Source organism: Podarcis melisellensis (assembly GCF_964234715.1).
Source record: "Podarcis melisellensis genome assembly, chromosome: 3".
NCBI lineage: Eukaryota > Metazoa > Chordata > Lepidosauria > Squamata > Lacertidae > Podarcis > Podarcis melisellensis.
The window spans coordinates 117,148,193-117,165,609 of record NC_138530.1 but is presented as its reverse complement, the minus strand read 5'-3'; the positions used below and the strand labels follow the sequence as shown (position 1 = coordinate 117,165,609).

Genomic DNA, 17,417 nt, shown 5'->3' with positions numbered 1-17,417 from the left:
TTATTGACTCATGGATGAAGAGACATAGGCAACATTCTTTATAACTGTGAAAAAAGGTGTGCTACTAACTCACATCTATTTCCATTCAATGTATGTTTGTAAGGAAAAGACAACTCATTGTAACCATGTAAACTTAACATGAATTCTACATTGTTGAAATATCTCTGTGGATCCATATTTAAAGGAAATTGCCTCCTTTTCACTGATATGTTGTTGTTATTATCACTGAAAATACTGGTGCTCTCTCTTGTCACATTTAATTTATATATCTAGTCTATTATTCAGTGTATTAGCAAATCAGGTCGGGTCACATGCTGCTCTTGTTGCATTATGGTAGTAACTTGCCTTTTTGTCCCATGACCAGTCAACAGTGTGTACTAGCATGAAACAGTGGAACAATGCGTTGTCGCCTGCCAAAACTACCTAGAGAAAATGTTTTATTGGTAACAAATGCTGCTTTCGAAATGTTTTGTCTGCCCTTGGATGATTAGTTGGAATTTTAACAGCCCAGTCCTGTGAATGTTTACCCAGAAATCCCATCAATTTCAGTGGGGCATATGTTCAGGTAAATCTGCATTTGACAAAGTCTTATCTCGTATTTGTGTCAACCTGCTCCAATCTGCAGAGTTTGACCTTAACTACTTTATCTAAGGACAGTTTCATATGCTATGTTGTAAAAGTAGTAAGTCTACAGATTGTAAATTCATTGGGGTCAGGAACCTGTAGTCTCATGCATTGTGAAGCTTTATATATATTTATTTGATTAAATTTATGTACTGCCCTTCAGCTGAGGATCACAGGGTGGCAAAATCAGTATTTGTTTTATTTAAAACACTCATATCTACCTTTTTCACAAAGTGAGTTCAAAGTGATAAAGAACAACAGATCCATTATAAAAATGTGGAGTAGTGGTTGGATCTGGGAGATAAGGGTTGAAATCCCTGTTCAACCAGGAAGATCACTGGGTAACCATGGGCCAGTTGCTGTCTCTCAGCTTAACCTACCTCAATGGGTTGTTGGGAAAATAAAACTGCTTATGTCACCTTGAGCTCCTGGGAGTTACAGGTGACATATAAATAAAATAATAAAAATTAAAAAATTACAACAAATGAACACCAAATAAACATCAGTAACAGAGGTAGCCTCACTAAAATAAAACCAAGAGAGCAATAATTAAAAGCCTTCTGGAACAGCAGAGTCTTTGTCAGACTGTTAGAAGGGGAAAAAGTTGATGAATAAATAAACGATATTACATTTTGCACTCTGAGATCAGAATTCAGAACAGCACTGCCTGTAGGTGCCTATCGCACTCGCCAGTTCCTATTCGTCCTCGTTTGTAAATGTTTTTGGCTTCTTTCAGGTGTCTGTTCTTACGTGCTCCTGCTTCTCTTCTCCAGAGTTATACCACAGCAAACCATTTTAAAAAATAGTAATTTATTTTTTGTGCGGAGGAAAGGCATTTGCGATGGACAGCCTTTGTGAATGACGTCATCCTCGGCGACTGCGGGAAAGGCCCTTTTCTTCCCCGGCGCCTTCTGGAACTTTCGTGCCGGCGAGGGAGCATCGGTTGCGGCTGGCGCCGGAGCTTGGCGGGCGGGGGGGAGGCAGCGCAATCCATCTCCATCGGGGTCTCCAGAGGGGCATCCGGGGTCAGTCATGCCGGAGAATGCGGGCACGAAGGGCGGCCTGGTGGGCGCGGGGAGCCGCAGCTCCGGCGGGAACCGCGGCTCCTACCAGGACAGGGACAAGCCCACCCAGATCCGCTTCAGCAACATCTCGGCGGGGAAAGGTAATGTCGCGGCCCAGGCCGGGGAAGCGCCCCTTGGCCCCAGGCCGCGCGGGGGGGGGGCGGGAGAAGAGGGAGCGGAAGGCGCCATTGTCTCCTGATAGGCGGTGGGGGGGGGGTTCATAGGCCGCGCCCCTCGTCGCCCCTCCACCCCTCGGGGAAAGGGGCCTCTTGGCACGTTCGCGGGCCGGGCGGCGGCTCCCCTTCCCTCCTTCGCAGGTGGCGCCGCGTGTGGTATCGGCGCTGTGCAGAATCCATTGAACGTGCTTGGGAACAGAACATAGCGGGCTATTGCTTTGTTTCGTTTTTCTTCTTGCTTTTATTATGTGCTTTGTATTCTGCATTTTTGTGCTGGGAGCCGCCCTGAGATTTTAGGAGGCAAGGCGGTATACAAATTTAATAATAATGATAGCAGTAGTAGGATAATAACCAAGCATGCTAGACAGTGATTATGCAGAAGTACATTGTGATGTAAGTCATTATTTTTTAGCTACAAATGTACTACTTGTACATAGTGATTAAATATTGTGCTGTGAAACTTTGGATGAAAGGTGTTATATACATTTAATTAATTAATTAATTATTATTATTATTATTATTATTATTATTATTAACAGCAACAACAACAACAATAATAATAAGAGCCTCGCTGGATCAGTAGCCCATCTAATCTAGCATCCTATTCTTACAGTTGCCAACCAGATCAGTATTTTGGGAATGATTCATGTTCTGCATTGTTTCATACTTTCTGGATGTCCCATGTTCCTATTATAAAGGGGTTGTGTCCTATGTTATAAATCAAGCACCGATAGCAGTTGTGTCTTTTAGTTTTCCAATGCATTTCTTATCAAGAAAAAACTTGATGTGGCAAATTTATTCTAAAAAGTGTGACCCAGAGGAAAGTTTGAGAACTGCTAAGTTATGGTGTTAGGATCAGCACAAAGGTAGTAACCATGCTGAATATTGCTGAAGTCAATCTTTTGCTGTGTAAGAGGAAAGGAAAGGGGGCATCTCTTCTGCAAAGCCGGAAGAGCTCCAAAGATGAAACAGTACTAATAGTGCAAACACAGCTTGCTGAATAAAAGCTATTGGGGGACGGGACACTTTCTGTGTTGCTCATTCATGTGCATACCTACTCAGAAATCAGGCCCTTGCTCCCTTACTGTTTGAGACTGCATGTGCCATGTACATAGATAATGCTGTAACAATCATGAATAAATTGGAGGTATGTATCTTGGTTATCAGAGCAAAGTAAATCTAATTGAACATATTGGTGGACTGTGGGCCCCCCAAATACTAATATAGAATTACAGTGATCCGAAATAAGCTTTACCTTTTATGAAAGGCATTCCTGTAAGATAGTAACAGCTAGAGGACAGAGGAAGGCTTTCATGGACACCATGGTACCTTCACGTATTGGGCTGGAGATGACAGGGTTAACTTGTATTGAAAACATCTAAGCGGGTGTACAACAAACATAAAATCAGGATAAATGTAAGAAGACTAAAAGCAGAAAAAGTTGTAAAGAATTCACCAATCACAAAGTCATAAAGATCTGGCCAATCGCATAAAATACGCATGCATACCTGGAAAGGCCTGTTGACACCTGGAAGACTTCAAAAGGCACCTAAACATAAGTGAAGAAAACAAATGTAGGGGTCACCATAAGGTTTTTTGGGAATCTGACATGCCTCAGGATGTCAGCAAATACATTTTTAGTGCTGCAGGGAACAGCTCCTCTTGTCCCCAGAAAGAAGGGAAATTCCCATAGGTGGTGGTGCTTTCAGTCCCATCCTACATCACCTTCCAAGTCTAGGCTGAGTTTGGCTCCAGACATGGATAGATTTGTAATGGGATCAGAGCCCAAGGAATGCATGGGGTAGCATTTCTACTAGCTCCATCCCATCAGTTAGTGGTGTCCATGGCTAGGCTTTCCTGTGCAGCCAGCCAAACCAACTTAGAATAATTAGATGAACATCAGAGCTTCAGGGATCTGCCATGTGTGGTTGCTGCCTGGTTCATTCCAATGTCTGCTGGAAAATAAAAATTACATTTTCACTTTTATTGTAGCGGTCGCAGATGCGGTTAGGACAAGCCTTGGACCAAAGGGAATGGATAAAATGGTACGTCTTGAGTGTATGCCTATCATACTGTGCATGTAGCAAATTTTTTAATGGTGCTTATGAATTCTATGTAATCCATTTTCTAAGGTGCTGTGAAGTTATTTATTGTTCGTAAACTTTCAGTTGTGTGGGGAAAAGACTTTATGATTAAATTGTCATGGAGCAGGTTCCATGTTGAGTGGAATGGATTATTTTGGTTAGCACTAACTATACAGGCAGACAAACATAAAGAGATTGTGCTGAGAATGCAAATGAAGTGGGTTGTTGAGTGGCAAGATGCTTCAGGCTTTTGAATAGTGCAAAGGGAGGGCGCATGTTTGGGGAGTGATAGCCTAATCAGGGCTCCAAGATAGATGTGCTTAGATGTTGAAGAGCATGTATCTGTCACACTTGATGAACCAGCTTTGCTTTTATAAACAGACCAGATCACTGTGATTATATGGAGAAGCCCTCCTCACTGTCCCAGTTTTCACACATTCATTTAGCTTCCGCAGAAGCCAGAGGTGCCGGCTCTAGAGGCTGAGAATTTTTGGGCCCCCTCAATATTTTCAGGGAGGGGGCCCAGCCACCCCAATGTACAGGGTGCTCTGGTGCGGTGCCTGGCCTCCTGACCACAGGGTGCCCAGCAGCGCCTGGCTTTCTCAAGACGTCATAAGCGAACGTCGCATGTTGCACATGTAACATCACAAGCATGCCTTGTGTGCATGTAGCATAAGGCAGCCTCCTCAATCTGCTGCTAGATGGCACTGCTGGTATAAGCCAAGGCTTTTAGCGTAGTAATCTGGAACATCGTGCCTTTCAAAAACAGGCAGCCTACCATGCACTCTAGGTTTCATTTTTCTCTTTCTTGAGTTGATGCACTTGTGTTTTTTCAGATCCAAGATGGCAAAGGAGATGTAACAATCACAAATGATGGTGCAACAATTCTGAAGCAGATGCAGGTCCTTCACCCTGCAGCCAAAATGGCAAGTAATATTTAAATTAAATTTCCTGTCAGTCCCCAAGGTGACATCAAATCACGCACATACAATCCTCCAAATTTTTAGCTGTTGTTTAGTTGTTTGTTGTTTAGTTGTGTGTAGAAAACAACATCGGGCCTAGAAGTCTCTCAGCCCCATTCACCTCACAGAGTGTTGTGGGGGAGGAAGGGAAAGGAGAATGTTAGCTGCTTTGAGACTCCTTAAAGGGAGTGAAAGGCGGGATATCAAATCCAAATCCAAATTTTGTGCAGAATAGCTCATGTGGAGCTCTTCTGACGGCATCTGTCCAAAAAAGAAATATACAGGACTGTTACAATGATTCAGTACACATAATGTTGATCCTTTTGCGGAATCTGGGACATTACACAGCCCCTCCCGAAAAAACAACAACTGGCAAAAGTGCCACAGAAAACCACTACTGTAATTGTAAAATGCTTATGGTCCACATAAACCTAATGAACATTTTGTTGTTGTTGTTTTTTAACCTGAATTAGGGTTATTGGTGTACCATTCCAAGTAACAATGGACAAATGGCCGTTGCCAGAACATTCTAGTTAAAATTTAATGTTCATTGTGACAGATTGTTACAATGGATTTTCAGGCTGAGTGGCATGAATTAAATTATTACAGTATTTGACCAGAGTGCCCCTTGGCAAGAAGAGCGTATAATTGATTAGTGACAGCTAAATCAAACCCAGTTGTGTCTACTTTGAGTATGACATTGGATATCACCCATAACCAATATTTAAAAACATTCCTTCGTGGTGTTGTTAGGTAATCTTATGTTCTGGGCTTAATAGTCTAACATAGGGTTGAGAGTGGTGTTGAAAACTCCCATTGTTCTAGGTGCATTCTAAGACAGGGAATTTCATTAGCGCGAGCAGTTTCTGAGCTCTGGGGCAGTACTGCGCCTAAGATTTCAGATTAAAACTGCAGAGTGGAAGGAAAGGAGGACCTTTTTCTGCCGCCCCACTTCCAGCTACTTTCTGAAGACCGTAGAAGAGACCCTCTTAAGAATATTAGGGTGTACGCAGGGGAAGGACTAGACCATGTGGAAAATGAGGACAATATTTTAGCTGCAGTTCAGCTTCGTATTCTTATTATAAAAACAGCGCCTAGACATTCCGTTGTTGCACCCATAACTTAGTTTTATGGTGCCGTTTAGCTCCTAGCTTTCATATCTCAGTTTGTAGCACTGGTTGAGAGATTTCATTAGATGCTAATATGTATTGAAGTTATTTCCTCAAAATGTGGTAAGCTAGATCTGCTGTGTTTGGGAGCAGCACTGATCTCAACTGGATTAATACTTCCCCAGAGTTACTGCAGTGAGGTTTTGCAGCATATTCAGTATACTGTTAATCACAGAATATTATTTTTTGTTCTTGCAATTCAGGGCAAATAATAATAATTTTTTAACATTTGGCAACACACAGCTGGTGGAGTTATCCAAAGCGCAAGATATTGAAGCAGGGGATGGCACTACTTCTGTTGTTGTCATTGCCGGAGCTCTGTTAGATGCTTGTTCCAGACTCCTTCAGAAAGGTAGGTTTCACTTTTTTAAAAAAAATACACAGGTAATTTTGGCATATGAAATAAATGGAGACTCAAAAGGATGAAATTGAAAGAGAAAACTGAATATATAAACACCTGTGTAGTCCTAAGTAAAGCATACATGTTTTCTTTTCCCAAAGTATGAGTACTAGTGAGTCTGTGGGAGGGAAGGGGGAAGGTGGTTGTCTATTTTGGACTTACTATTTTTTGGATACGTTGATATATCATCCAAAGCCAGTTTGAAGTCCATATCATGATATCAGTTTCACAGCTTTTGACCTGGCAATATATTGTGAATCATCGTGTGTGTGCGCGCCATGTAAAAATCACAGTGTGTGTGTGGGGGGGGGGGTGAAGCCAGCCAGTGCCTCTACATGGCTCCATCCTTATTTCTGACATTGTGATATATCAGTGTATCACAATGTTTAGCTGCTGATATATCAGCATGTTGAAAATCAAATATTGCCCAGTCCTACTCCTGACATGATATGACTATTGGATGTATCTAAATTTATGTATTGGCACTATTATGTACTTGTGGTAATTGTAACATATCTCCCCCGAATGGATTTTTGTGTATATGTTCAGTGATACAAAGTTTTTGAAGGTTAGTAAAAATAATGATGATGAAGATAGATCACGATATGACGAAGGAAAATATTCCAGAAAACTTTATTATAATTTTATTAGGGTTTGGGGTTTTTTTTTTTTTTGGAAGGAATTTGATCTTAATCAGAAAAAGAAACAATCATTTTTATGATGGGCCTAAAGTGTTGTTTCATGCATTGTGTTTTCTCTAAAATAATGGGGGTGGGTTTCAGCTAAAATGGATGATTAGTGTTTTCTTTTAGTCAAGGCAATAGAAAGTTTGGAATTCTATTGCTAGAGTTCATTTGTCAACCAGTTTACTATTCAGGATTAAGTGTATGTGAGCTATATTAATGTTCAATATTGCAAAGCATATTTTATATGCTGATTTAACTGGAAACCTCACCCCCAATGACTTGTTTTTAAGTGTTGTTGAATAAACTTAAATCACACTGTTTTCTAGGAATTCATCCCACAATCATTTCTGAGTCATTCCAGAAGGCATTGGATAAAGGTACTGAGATCTTGACCAGCATGGGGCAGCCTGTTGAGCTGAGTGACAGAGAAACCCTACTTAACAATGCAGCTACTGCACTGAACTCAAAGGTGGGTATCTTGTGACATATGTGGTTACAGCATGTCTAGCTCATGCTTTAAATAAAAATTGCATGCAACTGTATTAACTAATAAGTGGGACCAAAGTTTGGACCCTCCTTACAGTAATATTGGACGCGGGTGGCGCTGTGGGTAAAACCTCAGCGCCTAGGACTTGCCGATCGCAGGGTCGGCGGTTCGAATCCCCGCGGTGGGGTGTGCTCCCGTCGCTCGGTCCCAGCGCCTGCCAACCTAGCAGTTCAAAAGCACCCCCGGGTGCAAGTAGATAAATAGGGACCGCTTACCAGCAGGAAGGTAAACGGCGTTCCGTGTGCTGCGCTGGCTCGCCAGATGCAGCTTGTCACGCTGGCCACGTGACCCGGAAGTGTCTGTGGACAGCGCTGGCTCCCGGCCTATAGAGTGAGATGGGCGCACAACCCTAGAGTCTGTCAAGACTGGCCCGTGCGGGCAGGGGTACCTTTACCTTTACCTTTTACAGTAATATTAGGAATGCTTCAATTACTTAGAATTGTCAGGCATTTCTTGAGAGGAATGTTTTATGGTGGTGTTCTGATCCTGCTTGCTAGCATTTAAAGAGAGGTGTTCCCTCTGCAGGATCCTTTGAATGTGTGTGGCATCATTATTTACTTGCAATGTTTCCTTTTAATAGTGAAAATTCCAGCTATGCTGGCCAGAAAAGAGCCTTTGCAACTGCGTATTCTTTCCCCTTAGATCTTGCCCTGCTGCTCTTTAACTTCACCACTAAAATTGTATTGCTGAGTCAGAGATTTACTTAGAGATTCAGAATGAGAATTGCAACCTCCATACTGCTCTCTGGTTCTGCCTTAAATAAGAAAAGAAAAATTGAGAAAACAACATGCCAACTACTTACTGTTATGAGTCCTACCTACAAAGAAACAATATAAACTGTTGATCTCAGTTTGTTTAATTTAATGTAACTGTTAGGTAGATTGAAATTCAGATCTGTTGGTGGAAGTTCTTATGGAAATGTGCAAAACCAATGAAAACCCCCCAAGTAAAATGTGGGTCTTCACTAAATCCCTGCAGGTTGTATCACAGTATTCTAGTTTGCTTTCTCCAATGAGTGTGGAAGCTGTGATGAAGGTGATAGATCCAAATACAGCTAGCAGTGTGGATCTTAGAGACATCAAAATTGTTAAAAAGCTTGGGTAAGTAGTAATCTCAAAATACAAATTCTGTAACCTATTTATTTTAAATTATTATTGTGCTAGTTTACTCTTTCAATACTTCTTTTTAGAGGAACAATTGATGACTGTGAATTGGTTGAAGGGCTGGTCCTCACCCAGAAAGTGTCCAATGGTGGTATAACCAGAGTTGAAAAAGCTAAGATAGGTCTCATTCAATTCTGCTTGTCAGCTCCGAAGACAGATGTAAGTTGCTTTGTTTAATTTGTTATGTCTGCATCATTATGAGCTATCTTTACACATTGATTGCAGCTTCTTAAAAATTCTAAGTATGCTAACAGTACATTATTTTATTTTACTTTCTGAATAGAATTACATGTCAAAAGCTTAAAATAGGGGTGGGCTGACTTGTATGATTGGTTGTTTACATAGATTTTATGTGGTCCAACAGCATATCCGATATTAAGCACTCTTGTTTTTAACAGTCAAAATCTTTGTTAAGGTTTCCTGTTAAGAATCAGCAGGAACTATTGGCCCACTACTGAACTGCCTATATCTCTTCAGTTTAAGCCTGAAAAAGACGTATTAGCATAAAAGAAATAGTCATTAGTGGCATATTCTTCTGTAAACTAAGCTTAAGCTTGCAACTGCTTAGCTTGCAACTGAATGCTTTGATTGTAGACAGTGAGTTATACTATACTACATATGGAAATTTTGATTAAAAGTAGCCAGCATGCTGGTTCCAATTGCCATCAGTCCCAGGCAGCATGGCCAATAGTAAGGAATTTTGGGAGTTGTATCACAATGTCTATCTCTGATTTAGATGCTTAGTTAAGCTTTATTATACTTCTTCTCCTGTTAGATGGATAACCAAATTGTTGTTTCTGACTACACTCAAATGGACAGAGTCTTGCGTGAAGAGAGAGCTTACATTCTCAATTTAGTTAAGCAAATTAAGAAGACAGGATGCAATGTGCTGCTCATTCAGAAATCTATTCTGCGGTATGTTTATTCCAGTAATGTGCTTGCTGTCGAAGAATGAATGATATTCGGGATTACAATTGTTCACAGTGTGATAAAGTTTAAGAGACTTGCTCTGAAACGTATTCCTTAAACCAGGGGCGGGCAACTGAATCTGGCCAGTGGACCAGACATTCAGCCACATTTGAGGCTCTGACCAACTGTCAGATTTCACCCACACACAGGTGGTTGAATGTTTAGTCCAACAACCTATTATGTTAGGTGACTCAATTTGAGTAAAGTGGGAAGTAGAGAGGGAGAGGGCTTGTAGGACTTTTGGAGAGATTTAGGAAAAGCTCCAAACCAATGATGCACTTAATGACATCCAGGTGGGCCCAGGATAAATAATGACAGCTAGTTGGGCCCAGGAAACATAAAGTAATGTTCTGAGTCTTGGGAAATTCTGAGTCTGATCAGAGTAGCTTGCCCATCACTAATAATGCTGCTGTGAGTCTGGTTGATTTTCTAGCTCATTCATTGTGTTGATTTCAGGGATGCTCTAAGTGATCTAGCACTACATTTCTTGAACAAAATGAAGATAATGGTGATTAAAGATATTGAAAGAGAAGATATTGAGTTTATATGTAAGGTAAGGAGGAGCTGTTAACTACGGTAGTTCTGCTGTAGGTGAATATTTGATTCAAAAAGTAATTGAAATTGGTCATAGTACTGATTGGCGCTGCTTTGGAATTTGTTACACACTTTGTATGTAGGCTGTGGGAGGAAACAATACGTGAAAGAATTAGTAGGCTCTATTAGTCTCACTTCTTCTCAAGGAAATATTAATGTGTCATCTTGCTTATAAAGATGCAGCTGTAAACTGTCTTACTTAAGCTTATTCATGAGTGGTCGGAAGTAAGTCCCACCAAATTTAATGGGACTTCTTCCCGGGTAAGTGCATATAGGATTGCAGCTTGAGTATAAAGTATAGCATATTGAACTATATCATACCTTTTTAATCTTTGGTCCCTGTGTTGATTTATTTTTGAAAAGACCATTGGAACTAAGCCAGTTGCTCATATTGATCAGTTTACTGGGGATATGCTGGGATCTGCTGAACTGGCAGAAGAGGTCAATTTAAATGGATCTGGAAAGCTAGTAAAGGTAAGCAGAACTTAGCTATTTAGCATGCTTCTTTATGACACTTGAGGAAGTAATTTTCATGTCATTTTCATAAAATGTATACATCGCTTGATTGTAAAAAAACTTAAAACAGTTTACAAAAAGATAAAACCATAAAATCAGGATTTTAAAAAATACAATACATTAGAACAGCGAGGCCCAACTTTTCATACTCTAGGTCTAGGTCCGTGTCAGAGCCCTCCTGCCTCCTTCCCAAAGCCCAGCGCCTTGCTTACCCACCTTTGGGAAAGTGGGATGGAGAGGGGGTCAAATGTTGCAGGGAACCGCCAGAAAGGCCTCACGGGTGGCAGATGGCCCCTGGGCTGTGTGTTGGACCACTTGCATTAAAACATACAAAAAGTTAAAAAACTAGATTACAATTCATATCATTACCAAGCATTTGGTTAGGCTTGTATAAACAGGAATGTCTTTAACAGAGCCCAAAACAAATACAGTTGTACCTTGGATCTCGAGCACCCTGGAACTCTGATGTTTTGGCTCCTGAACGCTGCAAACACAGAAGTGATTGTTCCTGTTTGCGAACTTTTTTTGGAACCCAAATGTCCAACAGGGCTTCCGCGGCTTCCTGCAGCCAATCAGAAGCCGTGATTTGGTTTTCGAGCGTTTTGGAAGTCGAACGGACTTCCGGAACGGATTTCGTTCGACTTCCAAGGTACAACTGTACAGTGAAAGTGTATCTATTGTTTGATATAAATAGGCAGGGAGTTCCACACTAAACTATTCAGGTATTACAAATGTGGAAGGGCCGTTATGTGGCACCTGTAGTGGTGCCAGTTCCACCGATTGAAGTTGTCAAGTGGGCACATGTTTGGTAAGGCAATCTTGTAGGTAAACTGGTCCCAAGTTACAGTTGTACCTCAGAAGTCGGAACGCCTTGTGAGTCGAATTTTATGGTTCCTGAATGCCGCAAACCTGGAAGTGATTATTCCGGTTTGCAAACGTTCTTTGGAACCCAAACGTCCAATGTGTGTTCCGCAACTTCCGATTGGCTGCAGAACCTTCCTGCAGCCAATCAGAAGCCGTGCCTTGGTTTCTGAACTATTTGGAATTAGAACGGACTTCCGGAATGGATTCTGATCAACTTCTGAGGTACGACTGTATTAAGGGCTTTGTATACTACTAGTAACACTAATAGTAATGTGTGTGAAGCGCAACCTACCATACAGAATGAAACCTCACCACCTTTGAGTTAATGATCCCTCTATAATAGTGCTCCTTCCCAAAATAAATTACACTGAAGCTTTTACTGTGGGGTATTTTCATAACTTTTGGACTACTGTGAAAATGGCTCATTGAGGCTCTCATCTTCACCTGGCAAAAAGATAGTCCACCCTTTATTGGTACCAGGAGATTGTAGCAGGACTCAGGGAAGATAGTCATCTCTAATTTGTGATGGGCCAAGCCACTTATAACATAGTTAGCCTCTACAGCAGACCATTAATGGAACACTGGGGTAATATGCTGATACAGCCCTATGAGGGAGTAGACTGCTACATTTCTCACCGGTTGAAGCTTCCAACAATGTGAAGAGCAGCCCCAAGCAGGCATCACACTATTTTAGGTGGTTTGATGGACATGCATGGTTGTCATCTTCTTTCCACCTGATCAAGAACTTTATTCATCTCCATTGGGATTGTCCGGATGTTGGAGTCAATTCTTTCTGCTCAATCAGATCTAGAATGGCCTTTGGGAGTGCTTTATTGACTCTCTTTGGGCGGGGGGTCCATAGGAGCAGTGCTTCTAATTCTCTAAATATTGTAGTGACACTGTTTTTGCCCTGCAGATTACAGGTTGTGCTAGCCCTGGGAAAACGGTAACAATTGTGGTCCGTGGCTCCAACAAATTAGTAATTGAAGAAGCTGAACGTTCAATTCACGATGCTTTGTGTGTCATACGCTGTTTGGTAAAGAAAAGGTAACATACAAGATTTATAGACCAGTAAAGTCACCATTCAACTTTACAAATGCCTTTTGTTAACATTTTCAAACTGCAAAATTCTAATTTCAGAGCCCTGATTGCAGGTGGTGGAGCACCAGAAATAGAGTTGGCCTTACGCTTGGATGAGTATTCTCGCACCTTGAGTGGCATGGAGTCTTATTGTGTACGTGCTTATGGAGAGGCCTTGGAAATAATTCCATCCACCCTGGCTGAAAATGCAGGCCTTAATCCTATTTCTACTGTGACTGAGTTGAGAAACAGACATGCACAAGGAGAGAGAACTGCAGGAATTAATGTCAGAAAGGTAAGGTGCAAAGTGGTGAGACAAAAGAAACACATATTATTGTATATTATTCCATAGAATTTTGTTTTTTATATTGAAGTTTATTATGTAGTTCATTGTATGCTGCTCAGTGCATTATGCATAACTCAAAGGAACAGTCAAAATATCATGTATTTGTTTTCTTTATTTCTGGTATTCTGCCTGTTAGTGTAATTTTACATGTAGCCAAAATGGTACCATCTGTAAAGAACAGAGAGATATCAAAAGGTTTTGTGGATCGCTGAGGTACAGGATATATTTAAAGGCAAAAAAAATAAATCGGGGGGGGGGGGCTCCCTAGGAACAGCCTGATTAAGATTGAACTTGATTAGTGACCACAAAATGCTGACTGGTGGTTGGGGTGGTTTGGCTGGTTGAATAGTAACAACTGAGAAGTCTTTTATTATTATTATTATTATTATTATTATTATTATTATTATTATTATTATGACATTTTACTGGTGTTACAAAAATAATTATATATATAACTTGATTGCACAGCTTATTGCGGTTTTATTAAAAATGGTAAATATTAACATAGTGCTATAAAATATTTGATTATTTTAAGGCTACTTCAACTAGAATTAGTATAATTAAATATATTCCTTGGCTGCATGCCATCAGTGCCTCATATACTTACTGCACAATAATATTTGTTCTTTCCTACAAGATAAGATCATGTACAGCATGCTCAAAAACACTTGTAAACTTGGATGTGAATATGGTTAAGTGAGTTGATTGGCCACCTGATGAGGCAGCAGTGCATTTCTCCAGAATGAAAATGTTGAGATACCTAATTTCATGTAATTTATGCTGGTAATTTGTTTATCAACTGAGGTTTCCATTCTTAATTTGTAGGGTGGAATTTCCAATATCCTGGAAGAATTGGTGGTCCAGCCTCTGTTGGTTTCCATCAGTGCTCTGACCCTAGCGACAGAAACAGTCCGCAGTATTCTTAAGATTGATGATGTGGTAAGTTACACTTAAAGGCTAACATTCCTGCAAATGGATATTTCATAGCAGTTAAAGGTAAAGGTAAAGGTACCCCTGCCCGTACGGGCCAGTCTTGACAGACTCTGGGGTTGTGCGCCCATCTCACTTAAGAGGCCAGGGGCCAGCACTGTCCGGAGACACTTCCGGGTCACGTGGCCAGCGTGACATCGCTGCTCTGGCGAGCCAGAGCCGCACACGGAAACGCCGTTTACCTTCCCGCTGGTAAGCGGTCCCTATTTATCTACTTGCACCAGGAGGTGCTTTCGAACTGCTAGGTTGGCAGGCGCTGGGACCAGCAAATGTTAAATGACAATTCCTATTATATCATAATGTGAATCTGCAAGTTAACATGCTGCATTTGTAACTAAATGATGAAAGTCGCTGTTCAAATTTAAAGAGACAAACAGCTTAGTGAAAGTGTAGATTAATACTGGATACAAACAATGATACAAAACAATGTTGGTGATGCAGAGACATTTGAAGGTAATGGTTAAAAGAATCATTCCATACCATTCTGTTTCTCTTTGCAGGTGAATACTCGATGAGATGACTAAAGAGACAGACAGTGCAGCTCAGCACAGTGTCGCAAGTTTGGAATGCAGTTCCTTCATTGGACATTGCATAACTCCCAGTTACATTTCATGTATACTTGTCAACTTAAATTAATAAAACCTTAAATTCTCAAGGCATATCTTGTTTACATTGTCTTTATAGCTAATGAAAGCGCGCCCCCAGCAGTTTACAACAATTGGTATTGTTAGAGTTGAAACCAGTATTGCCACAGAAACCAAAGTTGCCACTCTTGATTTCAACTGATCAGTCACTTAAAAATGTTTATAGTTATGCTAGGTAGTAAGCCATGGTAGCTTCACACTCAAAGTCAAACTTAACAGAAGATAAGCCAAAGGGCTTTCTGGATAAGGATGGAAGTAATTTGTGTTTCTCGTCTGTCTGTAATTCCACATCTTTGCTTCAGCTGAGATGACATGTTTTCATTTCAGCTTTAATTAAACGCCTAAAACGAATGGTGTCAGAAGTTACATCAGTTCATGCTGCTAGTGACATGAGCTCTTGTACCATAAATCTAGGTCAGTCTTCTAAGGTGCCTCAAGACTTTGTAACAACAGAACCTACAACTAATACAATTGTCTCTACACTTTGTCCTGAGCGAGTCTGCCTAGACTTGCTGTCACCATGGGAAAAAAGCCAGTGTAATTTGGTGGTTAGAGTGTTGGGTGTGTGAGATCAGCATTGCCACTCTGCCATGAAACTTGCTGGATGGCGTTGGGCCAGTCACTCTTTCAGCCTAATTGACCTTGCAGAGTTGGAGGGGAAGAACCATGTAAACCATGTTGAGCTAGGAAAGGTGGGATATAAACGTCATAATCTGAATGAATAAAAACAGCTTTTATATTCTTAATGAAATCTGTTACACATCTGTTCAGAAGTAAACCACTTAGAGTATAATTAAGCTTACTCCCAAGCGTGTACATGATTGCACATTAGTGCAATGTGCAGGGATAGAAAGAAAACTAGAGAAATACCCAAATTCCTGTTTTATTTGGGACTTCTGCATACAAATCAATAGAGCAGAATGCACATGCGTTAATTCGGTGCTGCCATTGGGTTCAGAGGACCGCTATTAAACCATACGTACCTGTACAACAAGCTGAGGTGCATATTTTCTGAAAGGTCTCTTGCAGTATTATCCATTATCAATGCAATTGCTACTTTTCAGTAAAGCAGACAGGGTTAGCTAAGTCACTTCAAGGGCAGTAACCATACATCTTCTCTATCACCCAGTGCTCTTGGGTAACCATATAGTTGTACAGCATAGAATGAATGGAGATCTGCCCCTGATAATGTATTTCATCAACAGAAACCCAATAAGGCAATAGCTCTTGAAGTTTATAGAGAGCTGTTGTAAAAAGTTTATTTGGCTATGCCTGAAGTAAGAGTAAGAACAAGCAAGTGGTAGGTCCTCTGCGTGGGGAACATGGAGAAATGTTATTGGGTGACAGAGAAAAAGTGGAACTACTCAACGCTTGTTTTGCCTCTGTTTTCACCCAAAATAAAAGTGATGCTGCCCAACCTGGTGATGACAGAATAAATGATGTAAGGAGGGAGCTGCATCTCAAGATAGTAAAAGAGGTAGTAAGGGAACACATAGCTATTTTAAATGAATTCACATCTCCAGGGCCTGATGAACTGCATCCAAGGGTACTAAAGGAGCTCGTGGATGTAGTTTCAGAGCCTTTGTCTATTATCTTTGAGAATTATTGGAGAACAGGTGAGATCCCTACACACTGGAGGTGGGCAAATGTTCCCATCTTCAAAAAGGGAAAGGAAGACCCAGGTACCGTAACTACCGACTGGTGAACTTGACATCGATACTAGGGAAGGTCGTAGAACAGATAATTCAACAGTCAATCTGTGAGCATTTGGAAAAGGATGCTGTGATTACTAAAACCCAGAATAGGTTTCTCAAAAGTAAGTCATGCCAGACCAATCTGATTTATTTGATGGAATTACAAACATTTCTTTTTTGTGTGTGTGTGTGTGTGTGTGTGTGTGTGTATATATATATATATATATATATATATATATATATATATACACAACAACAACAACAACAACAAATAATAAATAAATAAATAATTATAGTAACAATATCCCTCACACGACCTGCTGCTGTCACTTGCACACATCAGGGTGGGTGTGTGTGTGTGCTGATGTGATGTGATGTCCATGCTGCAGAGTGGAGCTGGGGGGGGGGAGGTGGCCCCTCCATTATAAATCTGTGGGAGCCCAGCCACAAGTCAGTGCCTATGCTCACTACAGTGTGGGGGGGAAATAATAGTGGCCTGCAGTGCAGGAATCTCAGCTAAAGCACCCAGGACAGGTTGCCTCATATATATTGAGTTGGCGCCCGCCTGTCTCGGGAGACAAGGGAGATTATACGTATTGGGGTCAGTGCGCCTGGATGTTCACCAGAAAGTCGGTGGTTCGAGCCCAGCCAAGGACAACGCAGGGGGTTGGACTAAATGACCCCTGAGGTCCCTTCCAACTCCGCAGTGCGAGAGAGAAGAGAAAGGGCGAGAAGAGCATCTTGGCTTCGCCAGCAAAGGGCCTTTCTGGAACAGCCGGGGCTCCGCGTTCGCCAGCGGGCGAGGGCTTTTTGTCCCGCGGGAGGCGCCGTAGCGCCGTCGCCTT

General features: G+C 41.3%; 1 protein-coding gene across 1 annotated transcript; it reads left to right on the top strand.

The window, feature by feature from the left end:
* Positions 1-1,536: 1,536 nt before the first annotated feature.
* CCT4 (chaperonin containing TCP1 subunit 4) lies at positions 1,537-14,893 on the top strand. Its single transcript, XM_081906286.1, has 14 exons — positions 1,537-1,789; positions 3,857-3,909; positions 4,785-4,874; positions 6,323-6,431; positions 7,492-7,634; positions 8,691-8,812; positions 8,902-9,034; positions 9,651-9,790; positions 10,301-10,397; positions 10,802-10,912; positions 12,735-12,865; positions 12,959-13,193; positions 14,070-14,183; positions 14,735-14,893. The coding sequence occupies exons 1-14, from the start codon at positions 1,657-1,659 to the stop codon at positions 14,747-14,749; spliced, it is 1,626 nt and encodes a 541-aa protein (XP_081762412.1). The 5' UTR covers positions 1,537-1,656; the 3' UTR covers positions 14,750-14,893.
* The last annotated feature ends 2,524 nt before the right edge of the window (positions 14,894-17,417 follow it).

Coding starts and splice junctions, on each gene's coding strand:
- CCT4 (XM_081906286.1), top strand. CDS start 1,657: ATGCCGGAGAATGCGGGCACGAAGGGCGGCCTGGTGGGCGCGGGGAGC. Junction 6,432..7,491: donor TTCCAGACTCCTTCAGAAAG/GTAGGTTTCACT, acceptor ACTGTTTTCTAG/GAATTCATCCCACAATCATT. Junction 10,398..10,801: donor ATATTGAGTTTATATGTAAG/GTAAGGAGGAGC, acceptor ATTTTTGAAAAG/ACCATTGGAACTAAGCCAGT.